The 12,856-nt window shown below is 30.4% G+C and overlaps 1 protein-coding gene across 1 annotated transcript in view; it reads left to right on the top strand.

Moving 5' to 3' along the window:
• LOC140439788 (sensory neuron membrane protein 1-like) overlaps positions 1–9,387 on the top strand; it is a 155,615-nt gene extending 146,228 nt beyond the window's left edge. The window contains exons 7-8 of the mRNA XM_072529927.1: positions 4,489–4,614; positions 7,509–9,387. Coding sequence (XP_072386028.1) covers positions 4,489–4,614; positions 7,509–7,769 — 387 coding nt within the window. The 3' untranslated portion in view covers positions 7,770–9,387. The remainder of the gene's footprint in view (positions 1–4,488; positions 4,615–7,508) is intronic.
• The last annotated feature ends 3,469 nt before the right edge of the window (positions 9,388–12,856 follow it).

The raw sequence follows: 12,856 nt of genomic DNA, 5'->3' as shown, positions 1-12,856 counted from the left end.
AAACTCTACTTGACGCTTTTCAGAATAGTAACAGAAGTGAGCATACAAATTTTCAAATCAATCGGTATAAAAAAAATCATAATAAAATCAGTTTGAAAATTGTTACCAAGACCTAAAATGCGCAGGCAAGTGGTACATTTGACCCCGTTTTATGGCTCTCTGTACCAACCCAGCTGTCCGCTCTTTTGCATTTAGAGTTTTTAGGGGCTAAATAATGAGCCATAAAAATGGCGGACATATTACTTATCGTTAATTTTTCCCCAAAAAATTGCAACTTCACCCCTGTCCGCCACCCCTTATGTATCTACTCTCGCGTCCGCCCTTTGGGATTTCGTCTAGTTATACCAAGATCTTACTCTGGGCAAATTTTCAGCCATATTATCGATCGTTAATTTTTCCGAAAAAAATTACAACTTCATCCCTGTATAGCCAACCCCTGTACCACGAGGGGCGTCCGCCTGTAAGACAAAGTCTTAACCCAGTTACAATGAATATATTCCAATAGAGAAATGTCATATTACTGATCAGTTCAAAATTTCGGCTCTATCTCTCCGACCATTAGGCAAGCTCCTCTTTCCTTTAAAGGAGACAGATAGTTGAACGATATTTTATACAATGTCTATCACCGGGTATGGATTTATTTTTGTCCAAGTTTTATATTGGTCCACTATTTCAAATGCAGTTCAAACAGACATATATTAAATTGTATGTTCCGTTTTAAATTCGTTCAATTTGTATATATAATATAAAATTAGTTTTTCTTGGGTTTAGGTTTAATAAATTATATTACATGTAGAACTAGATTTTATTTTCCATAGAAATCAACGTTTCGACAGAAAACCCTTGCCTTTGTCAAGGATCTTGAGCGCGATGCTATTTTGACTGTGTAATTCAATCAATTTTTATTCAACCGCGACGGCCGCTCTATCACTTACCCCACCACTACAACCAGTCAATTTTTGATGAAAGGACTTTAATTGGCATTTTATTAAATTTGTAGTGGTCTGTAAATAACTTAAATGTGTATCCAATTAGTGCTTAATACAATTATGGATTTAAAAATTGAAATCTATTAAGAGTTGTTAAAGTTATTTCAATTGTTTAGACGCCTAAAATTTAAACATTTAAAAAAAATCCCCAAGCCAAGAGAATACCTTTCTATACGTAAAAAAAATTCAAGTATCTACAAGTTTTAGTTTTGACATTTTGAAAATTATCCGTTTTTTAACAAGATTTAGATTGCACAATTAGTTTGCACAAATTATTGAATCGATTTTTATGAAATTTTGTGTGATGATTACTCATATGAAATATTTATTTCTCGGAATATGAAGCTTCTAACTTTAGTATGGGAAATAAACTCGCAAAGTTGTTTTTTTTTGTATTTTCAGTATTTATTTATTAATAATAATTTTTAAGACTTTAATCCAGTCTTATATAAAATTTAATTACAAAACTTTTATGTCTGATATACAATTATTCTAAAACCAAGAGTTCTTGAAATAAATGCGAAAAAAGAAGATGAAATATCGAATGTTTTGCCTTTTTTCATATTTTGTTTAATTAAAGTCAAGCCCACATTTTACAACTCACGAAATTATCATTTGTAGTGATCTTTTGGAGCAATTTATGTAAAAAACTGCGTTTATATGCTTCACAGCAACTTAAAACAGATATCGTCTGGACTATAAGGCTACTAAGTATTTTTGTCAAAGAGAGAAAAAATACAATACTTGGATCTTCTGTTGAGAGGTGAAAGATATGAATTACTCCAAATCATATTGAAAAGTAAAGTACAAAGCAAAAAGATCAGTTAAAAGACGCCAGAACTCGTGTCTGAAAGACCTGAGGAGATGTTTTGACCGCTCATCCACAGAAATCTTTCGCGCAGCAGTTTCCAAAGCTACAATTGTCATTTGTTTCGCCAACCTTTGAAAGCAGACGGCACAATAAGAAAAAGATACATTACTTTTCACAATGATGTCATCCTCCAAAGCTCCCATCTTTTTTTTAGTAATAATTCCTAATATAGTTTAGAGAATATACAGGTTCGAAAAAGCACAGTAATAATAGGCAAAGGTCACAATCGTATTTCCCCAAATTGTGCATGAATGTCCATCATCATAGCTCTATATCGAAAGATACCTATAACCGATTGTTTCCGATCCCATTCCATTATTTTAAGTATATCTCTTATTTATTTTAGAAGTAGCAAGGTGTGATAATTAAAATTCAATATGCCCACTGTTTACACAACTTCAGAAACAGTACAAATAATAAAATGTTACTTCGGTGGCAATTCTATACAAGAAACTATTTATTTATTACAGCTTTTCAACATAGGCCAATATACCTGTAAAAAAAATGTATTGGCCGTTATCAATTTTAGAAGTTTGGCTGTACTACTGACAGCCGTAAAAATTGCTGCCCATTAAATCAATCTCAGGAAAAGAAAATTAGTCAAGAACGAGAAATTAGGGAACATGTCTGTGCTTTGACACAAGCGACCCTTGTTCAAGTAAACAAATTGCCGATGAAATCGTAGTAGATGTACGTAGATAATGTAAAAGAAAAAACAGTGAGGAATACTCGTATTTTGAAAAAAAAATGAGATAAAGTGCAGACCACTCAAGAAATATTTCCTGATGATCATTTTAAACGGATGGAATTCTGTGAAATTATTATGGAGAAATGCAATGAAAATATTAATTTTGTGTTCTCCTTCACAATTCAAAAAAATATAATCCATCCGTTGTATGTTATTAGTCTCAGAAAAATAAGCACTTGAATGTGTCTTTGCATATGCAGTATCCACACAAAAGTTGAATGTTTGGATTCGACTTTTGGGAGATCATATTATTGGTATATTTTTCATCGAAGAAAATCTAAACGCAGTAAAATATATTTAATTGCTGCGAAATCCAGTTATTCCTGCACTTCAACATCTTCAAATCAACTTAAACGAAATTTGGTTTTTACATGACGGCTGTCCTCTACACAATGCACAGGCCTTTAGAGACTATTCAGCTTTAATTTTTCTTAAATGTGTGACTAGTACTCAAGGTACAATAAAATGACCCCATTAGTCACCCGACTTCCTAGATTTTTATTTTTGGGGAACGATAAATACCAAGTGGTATAGGCATAAATTCGAGCGAGTCACCAACTTAAAGCAACTGAGACAAAAGATAATTAAACTTAACCAAAACATATCGGCAAATGAACTCAACACCATGAGAAAGGCGTTGTATCATAGATTTGGTTTCTGTTTGGCACGAGGTGGTGGTTTCTTTAAACATTTAAATTCGCTAAGAATTTTATTTGGTTAAGAATTTCACTTTTATTTTATTTAATTTTTATAGAACTAGTTTTATATTCACACCCACTACTTTTAAAATAGCTAAACAAAAATATGTTTTCAAAGATATTATATACCAAATAAATAGTAATTTCTTTACTTTTAATTAAAAGACGAAATTTTTGGCCCATTTTAATTTTAATTCGTTACATGCTCCCATGAGTAATAAGGTAACAGTTAATTACAAATACACTTTTAGCAACAGCAATGACCCATCGCCACGCCTACAAACCAAAAGACTAATGCGACGATGCCATTTAATATTTTTTAAGCTTTTTCCTTTTAGCATATTAATAAAATTTACTATGTTTATTAAGAATAAGCCATAATTTTACTTTCAAATAAGTTTACTTTGACGGATTTTATTTCAAAAATCGTTCTCAAATATTCATTAATAAATATTTATATTGATGTTTTGTATTTTGAAACTGATTTCCGAAGAGCAAATCAAAACTTTAAAATAAACTTATTATAAAGTAAAATTGTGGCATATTCTCAAAATAAAATAATAAGCTATCATTTAAATCAATTCCCCCAATTTTAATTATCTAAATTATCAATTACTTAATAATCGTGTGCTGGTCCCACGTTAAATTATTTCCGGTACTGTATAGTGATAACTCCGTCTTTAATTAATGATCATTCTAGTTGCTCTATTTTTATCCTAATGAATGTTATACCTTTTTCTTTAAGAGTTTGTCTCCACCATTCCAATATTTGCTCTAAATTCCTTTTAGTATTTCTTATTAACACAGCCTCATTCGCATACATTAAACACAGTGAATGATTACCTATAATTTGATCCAACACTAATTAGTTTCTCCCACACCTATCTTAATACTAGTTGAATTCCATCATACATATCCCTTACAATCTTATACAAATATATTACAATCAATACAAATAATCACTAGGAACAATTTTCTTATGAAGTATCCAACATAGAATATCAATGATAGTTTAGGTGTACTTAAAAGTTTACTTAATATGTATCAATTTATGTAATACTAATGTAAATTTATTAAAAGAGCAAGAATGATTTACATATATGTGGTAAAAATATTGTTATAAAAATTGACCACACTTATAAAACAACTGATATTTTTAAAATATTTTCCTTAATATCACAGATGACTGGAGGACCCGTATCTGCCAAAAAGCGATTACAATTCAGTATGCCGTTGGAACCAAACCAAAAAGTCGACTTATTTAAAAATTTTACGACCACAGTTATTCCAATGTTCTGGGTAGAAGAGGTAAGTTATTAAAATATATACATTTAAAACAATTTTACAGAAAAAATATTATATTAAATTTTATAAAATATACAGAGTATTTTATTATTATATATAATATTTAACTCAGCTGAATTGTGGTTAATAATAAAATATGACAGTTTCACCCAAATTCCTTTGGTTGCAACACGTAGGTAAGAAAACAGAAAGACGTGTCACGAATCCAGGAAGCAGAAATGAAATTTCTAAGAAGCTTCAATGGATTAAAAAAGTGGATCAGATAAGAAACACTGAAATCAGGAAAGAACTTGACATATTCTCATATAAGATATAAAAAGAAATCTACCACTACCGTATGAACTGGTACTCCCATCTAGATACAATGAGTAAAGACCCCATAAGGCGCTACTTAAGACCCCCCGGAAAAGATTGGCAGTTGAACCGGAACAGGTCATAAACGTCAAAAATTGCCAAACTTAAAGGGAGCTTCGCGGGCCACACTGCTAGATGAAAAGACCCCAACGTTGGAATACTACAATACAACATTGGAGACCTTACGAAAGTAAACGACCAAGAGGAAGACCACAGATGAGATGGGTTGATGACATTAAAAGAATAGCCGGAACAAATTGGAAATATGTTGCTCAGGATAGAGACCGATGGAAGGAGTTGGGAGTGGCCTATGTCCAAACATGGACGACAGAAGGCTAAGAAGAAGGAGAAGACCACATGGAGTTAGTGTAGAATATTACATTTGACGTTTACATTCAATTGCAAACCATCAAACTGCAGATATAAATATAAATTGTTATAAGCAATGTTTATGTAATATATATATATATATATATATATATATATATATATATATATATATATATATATATATATATATATATATATATATATATATATATATAAATATATATATATATATATATATATATATATATATATATATCTATATATGTAAATACTTTTTTCTTTTTGGGTGTGGTAGTCAATAAAAACAGAGCTTTGCTAAGGCGTACTATTTATTCTGAATCCAAGCTTTCGGTGGTTTTTTGCCACCTTTATCAAGGTCCGAATGTAAGATTCGTGGCAGAAACAACAACGTTAAATAACATGATATACTGAAGTTGCAATTACACTTTAAAAATTACTGTTAAAAAAACACTTTAAAATTACTAAATACGTTAAAAGTTAAAAACAAAATGAAGGACGACATGTTAAAACAGTCGTCGCTGCAGGCTTGATTTCAGTCACATTTCACGAGCAGAAAGAGAGCTCTTTCTGCTTTTTCGCCTTAGCAAAGCTCTGGTTTTATTGACTACCACACCCAAAAAGAAAAAAGTATTTACATATATTTTTTCCAAACTAGTCAAAAAAATTTTGGACTACTTTTTATATATATATATATATATATATATATTAGAAGTGATTATTTCGACCAAAAAATAATTTATAAATACGTTCAAATTATCGGGTAAAGTGGTATGTAATAAAAATCTTTCTTTTTTCTAAATTACTCAATATTTCGCCATTTATTTAAAAGCTTCCTCAGGAGTAAACTAAAAACAATTTGAACATTACAAAAAATGGCGTACAAATACATTTTAAAACACTCACAGAATTTAAAAGATTTCGCAAATAAAAACTGACATTGAAGTATTTGAAATATGGAATGTCAAGATTAAATTGTCTTAAGCACGTTCGTTACAGCTATACGATAAAAAATTAAAATTATTTCAAATGTAAAAATAAAAATAACAATAAAAGAAAAGTTAGAAGAATAATATTTATTTGATGAATTATTAAGGTTAGTTGTTATTAAGATGAATGTTGGCTATTTTTAATATTTATAAATTTTGTTCAATATGTTACAATATATGTTACTTAACTGTCCAGTGTCCGTTTTATAATTTAAAGTGTTTTTATTTTTGTTAATGTAATATATTTCAAGAAATAATCTACTTTTGTAGTTATCAGTCTGTGCCAAAATATGAGCTTTGTTATAGTCTAGCATATGACCAGTGTTTTCATAGTGCTCAACCACTGCGCAAGTATTTTTTCTCAAGCGGCAATCACTTTTATGTTGTGTGATGCGTTGTTTTAGTCATTGTGATGTTTGACCAATATAGCTATTTTGACATCCTAAACACGGTATTTCATAAACGACATTACTTTTATATAAGGTTGGTACTGGGTCTTCGATTTTTGAAAATAGTTGTTTGCTGTTCATGGTATTATATTTAGCTATACTAATATTAGGAACATTTTTGAATATGGATATGACAGAATGAGTTAGACCATTAATAAAGGGAAGTTTTTTATATTTGATTGATTTGTTATTAGAATCATGGACGGGACCGTCATAGAAATTAGTGCTGTAAATCAGTTTTTTTTTAATCTGTTTAGGATATCCGTTGTTACGAAAAATTTTGTATATTATGTTCAGATTTTTTTGTAAAAAGTTGTCATCAATAATGGAAATTATCCTGTTTTTCATACCTAGTACTGTATTATATTTTTGACGGGTGGTATGGTTTGAATAGTAATTTATATACCTGCCTGATGCTGTCGGCTTTTGGTACCAAAAAACCAGAAATCTTTTAAATTCTGTGAGTGTTTTAAAATGTATTTGCACGCCATTTTTTGTAATGTTCAAATTGTTTTTAGTTTACTCCTGAGGAAGCTTTTAAATAAATGGCGAAATATTGAGTAATTTATAAAAAAGAAAGATTTTTATTACAGACCACTTTACCCGATAATTTGAACGTATTTATATATATATATATATATATATATATATATATATATATATATATAGCAGTGTTTTTAGTTAGATCTTCTTATATGTCTATAATCGTTTGTTATAAGTTTATTATTATTAATTACAATTTTTCTTTATTTTTCAGGGAGTTGATCTAAATAATACTTTCACGAAACCCCTAAAAATGCTATACACAATGAAAAAAATAGTAAATATCTCAAAGTGGCTTATACTTGTGGGCTCTGTAGCAGGATGCATCGCGTCTGCCTATTTCTTTTTTAAAAATAATGACAAAGTTACCATCACACAGGTCAAAGACGTGCAGAAAGTCCCAGGTAGTGGAATTTCAACAGTAAATGGTCACACAAATAAAGCAATGTCTGAAAACGAAGTTGATAAATTTTAAATTAACTAACTCTGTAGAGATTTATCTAAGTTATTAAACAGCTTATTTCTTATTTATTACTTATCTTTCAAAATGCGATTCATAAAAAAGTAAATTACCTGTATAATAATGTAACCTATTGATTAAACTGAATCTGTCTTGTAATTAGCAATTTACTATCAAAATATTTCAATATACGTTCCTGTGAACTTGATTTAGAACATCACATGTATGTATATCAATTAAACCTTATAATAAAAGTATCAACAAGACAGGGTGTCACGTATCCATTAGCAAAACCCCCAAATTTAAATTGTATAGAAAAAAAGATAAATAAAAATATTTTTTATGTCTTATTTTCTCTCACCCAAGTAAAATGAAACATTCCAATTTTCACGTTATTTTACAATTAAATTTTTTGTCTCTTCTTGTCAATTGTTCTTTAGTCCTTAATTTTTAATTGTTTTCTTATAGGTAGCCGATAAACTATGTGTGTATCTACCGTTCTTGCCCAATAATGTTGGTTTTGTTCACACTCCAAACACAAAACAAAGGATTTTTCCGTGTTGCCATGGCAGATCAATTTTATTCCATTTAAACACTTGTTTTCAAATTCATGTATCTTGGTGGCAAACTAAAAAACTTTTACTGATTACTGAAAAAACTGAAAAAATTTTCAGTAATCAGTTTTTTCCCTCTGACTTGTAACATATTTCATAATATATTACGAAACCCATTTTTAATATTAACAACTTGATTTGGCGGCTTATTTCGTTAAGATCGTAAAATTGTCTTTTACTATGTTTCTATTGTAAATCTGCCATTTTTACTAACGAGTATCAGGAAAAGTATTCAATTATTCTCTTTATAAACTGGAGAAACTAAAGAATTTGGAGAAGTTGTAGTAGTAAGTTGTTACTGGCATTTCTGTTAACCACACATATTTACGAAAATAATAGTTTCAACGGTTATATCTAAAAAGTAACAAACGTTTTTTCCAAGGGATATTACTTGAGCAAAATTAATATATGGACTAGGTTTTAGATTAGAAGGTGAGCTTATTTTAGCGCCATTTTAAATGACTAATATATTATGTCTTAGAGTCCCAGGACAACAACCATGTTCAATATTATCATAATATGAAAAAACGAGAATATATTTAACAAAAAATACTACCTTAGTTTTTTTTCCACTTCGCATTACTCTTTCCTTAAAATTTTATGAGAGACATTTTTTGCCAACATTGACTTCATTGTTTTTCCAATATTAAGACATCAGTTTTGGTTTTTGTGGGCTCAATATTAATTTTTAATTATTTTGGCTACTTGCGAATCTCAGTTTATTACTATCGTTGGATTTTGTTTTATTTTATGTTTATAGTACTACTACTAAGGATTTCCACAGTTTTCACTGTCTTCCTTCACTCAACCGTTTTCTCCAATTTTCCCTGTCATTCCAGTCTCCATCTCGCAGGGTTCTTTTCTCCATAGCCTCGTCGATTTCATCTCTGAATGACCTTCGGGGTCTTCCTCTCTTTCTTCTTCCAATCGGGCTCCATTCTGTGATTTTGTTTATCCAGCGTCCTCTGTCCGCTCTTCTGACGTGGCCGTACCAGGATAGTCTCTTCTCCTCTATATAGTCGATTATGTCTGATTGCACTCCCATTCTCCGCTTAATCTCTGCGTTTTCAATTCTGTCTCTTTTTGTAAGTCTACAGCTTCTCCTCAGGAACTCCATTTCTACTGCTCTTATTCTACCTCTATTTCTCTTGTTTATTGTCCAGTTTTCGGACCCATATGTCAGGATACTTCTTGTCAGGGTATTATATATTCTCTTTTTTGTCTTTATCGTAATGTTCTTATCCCACAACACTGAGTTTAGTTGTCTTATACAGTTTCTTGTTTGTCTCAGTCTGTTGTTTATATCTTCTTCTGTTGTTCCCTGGTTCGATATTATGGTTCCTAAATACTTGAATTTATCTGTTCCATTTATTTGTCTTCCCTCGTCTATCTCTAGGTTTCTCATATCCTTGTTTTCTGTTGTTAGGTATTCGGTTTTCTCTAAGTTTATTTCCATTCCGTTGTTTTTATATTCTTTTTCTAGTTTTCTGAGCATAAAGCTGAGATCTTCTTCATCTTGTGCGATGACTACTTGATCGTCGGCAAAACTTAAGGTGTATAGGTATTCGTCTCTTACTGGTATGCCCATTCCTTCGCACTTTCTCCTCCATGGTTTGAGTGTCTTTTCCAAGAATATTTTAAACAGAGTAGGGGACGTAGCACAGCCTTGTAGAAGTCCTTTTGTCGTCTTAAATGGATTGTAGGCTTTATTTCCACATTTAATAGCTACTTTGTTTTCTTTGTATAGTGCTTTAACTGCTTTTATTAGTGTTTGTCGGATTCCGAGATCATTCATTGCTTCCCATAATTTGACTCTAGGTATTGAGTCATATGCTTTCTTTAGATCAACAAAGGCCAGATGGACCGGTCTACCTTTTGCCATTTTCTTCTCTATCAGTTGTTCTAATGTGTACGTATGATCTAGGCATGATTTTCCTACTGTGAACCCTGCTTGGTCTTCTCCAATTTTTCCTATTATTTCAGTTTCTAGTTTTTCCTTAATAATTTTCCCGTAAAGTCTACCTACCGACGATATTATACTAATTCCTCTATAGTTTTCACATTTTTTCCTGTTTCCTTTCTTATGTATGGATGTGATGTATGCTTGTGTCCATTCCACAGGTATTTCTTCTCCATTTAGTCCTCTTTCGAACATTCTATGTAGCATGCGGAATAACTTTTCCGTTCCGTTTTTAATTAGTTCGTTCGGTATTCCTCCGGGTCCTTTGGCTTTTTTGTTCTTCAATGTCTTGATTGCTCTCTTAACTTCTGCCAGGCTTATTTCTATCTGGTCGTATGCCCCATTTCCTGCAGGAAATGGGGCATTTTATGTTTATCATCATTATTATCACTAATACTAGAGCCCTCGTTGAGCTTTGATCTTCCCTAATCTGCCTCGCCACCTGAAATTGTCAATTGTTACCAATCATTCTCCCTCGGAATCATCGATAATACAACGTCTAGGAGGATAATTTTTATTCGCTCTTGATGGAGGTTAGACATATCACAACCTTATTACTTTTACAAATAATATTACTTCCATTATATCTGCTATTTATGTTTATTTTTATGGACTTAGATAGTTTGTATCTGATTAAGGAATAGTCTAATATTTCAATACATATTTTACTACTGTTAGGATGATTGTCTTTTATATACTTTATATTTACTTCTCTTTCTTTAACACATAAAGAATCAGCTAATTTCTCCATGTTTCTCCGATTTTGCCACCGTCATATTTCTTTCTATTTTTAGAAAACATTTTTTAATTTTAAAAATTTGTACCTATTCTTGTATAATATCTTTTGTATTCTCATGATTAAATGTTACCAATTTGCCAAGCTAATCCTCCTCAGGTCTTATCTACATAATTTTTTCACCTTATTCGAAATGGTAAAACAATTTTTAATTTACTCCGGACAGGTAATTTGGTATCTTAGTATAGTTAATTTTATGAACAGTATTAAGTCCGTGCCATCTTTCTTCACATTTTTTATAGACCTCAAGGTTATGTCACCTGTTTCTTAAATATTGGATTGGCTGATATCTCTAATTTTCTGTCATTAAAGCATTCGTTTATATTCTTAAAAAGCATGCTTTTAGTTTTATAATGTAAGCTTTAACTTTTTGTGGATATCAGTTGTATTCCAATGGCCAGATCTGGGTCCTAGTTTATTATCATTTTTAGCTTTTGTTATATTTTAAGTTTATCACCTGTCCGAAGTTGTTATTCTTATACTTATTGTTATTATGACATCAAGTGCGAATATAAATCTTTAATCTAATAAAGAGAAATAAGGTAAAAGGCAGGATAAAATATGAAAGAATAAGTAACAAATCAAAAGAAATAATAACATTCGATAGTTCAATCAAACTGAACATGCCATACTAGTACACGGCTGTTATATCTATAAAGAAATTAATAATAAAAACCAATAAAGATTAAAATTATGCAAATAATATCGAGAACAGCCAATTGGACAGGTACAGCAATCTAATCTAAGAGCATCTGATTATAAGGGGAAAGGTAAATTACAAAACGAAAACATAATGATATAGAAATAGAATATTTAAGCGAAAATAGAATAATTAACACCTTATACATCGCATAAGAAAAATAAAATAAAAAAATATGTTAATATAAAAAAAAATTATTTCGTTAATTTTTAATAATAAGGAAACAAGAATCATAACTTTTTTTAGTATATATTATATTTACCTACTTCTTTGGACTTACCGTACAGCTTAAAGTTATATTTATTATGACAGCTCCTATTCTTATCTTTATCTGAGTTTAAATGCACCCACTTCTCACACCAGCATATTAAAACTGAACGTATTAAGGATCTATATATTACGATCTTTGTTTTTTGGAATGTGTAGTTTCTAAGGTGCTCTTAGAGAAGCTATTCTGAATTTTCACTATGTAACTTTTGACATAGTGACATTGACAAATCTTATTTACTTGTTATATTTTTCAATCTTATGATTTTAAAGAGTTTCGAACTGTTGAAATGTTCTTGTTTCGTAAACCTCTATCATAGCCACTTTGAAATATACAAATAAGTAAAAAATGTCGATATTAAATTTCATAATTTTTTCAAGGATGAAATGTTTTACAATTGATTATCCAGGCACAGAATATTACTTAAAAAGAATTCTTTTTAAGCAATATACTGTGGTCCAGGCCTGAGTCCACTTTAACATTCAGTAAGAACCTCCTCAGAGTATGGTTCAGACGTGTGTAAATTATCATATAGAGTATTTCATAGATTGTGTTTGAAAATATTCTCTTTTTTTATTTTTTCCATACGCTGGCCATATAAACTTGTGAATTTGATTTGCTGGGTGTTTACTTCTATATTTGTATAGTAAGTACTGTAAAGATTTGATAGCTCCTAGCTATTTGTTGAGTTTTTATTTTTTTATTGCATCCCTTATTTAACACAGGATCAGAGTCGTTATGATTTAAGTAAGAGCTTAGTTTTA

Source organism: Diabrotica undecimpunctata, chromosome 4 (genome assembly GCF_040954645.1).
Source record: "Diabrotica undecimpunctata isolate CICGRU chromosome 4, icDiaUnde3, whole genome shotgun sequence".
Taxonomy (NCBI): Eukaryota; Metazoa; Arthropoda; class Insecta; order Coleoptera; family Chrysomelidae; genus Diabrotica; species Diabrotica undecimpunctata.
Note: the sequence above shows the minus strand (reverse complement) of the source record. Positions and strands in the feature narration are given on the sequence as shown.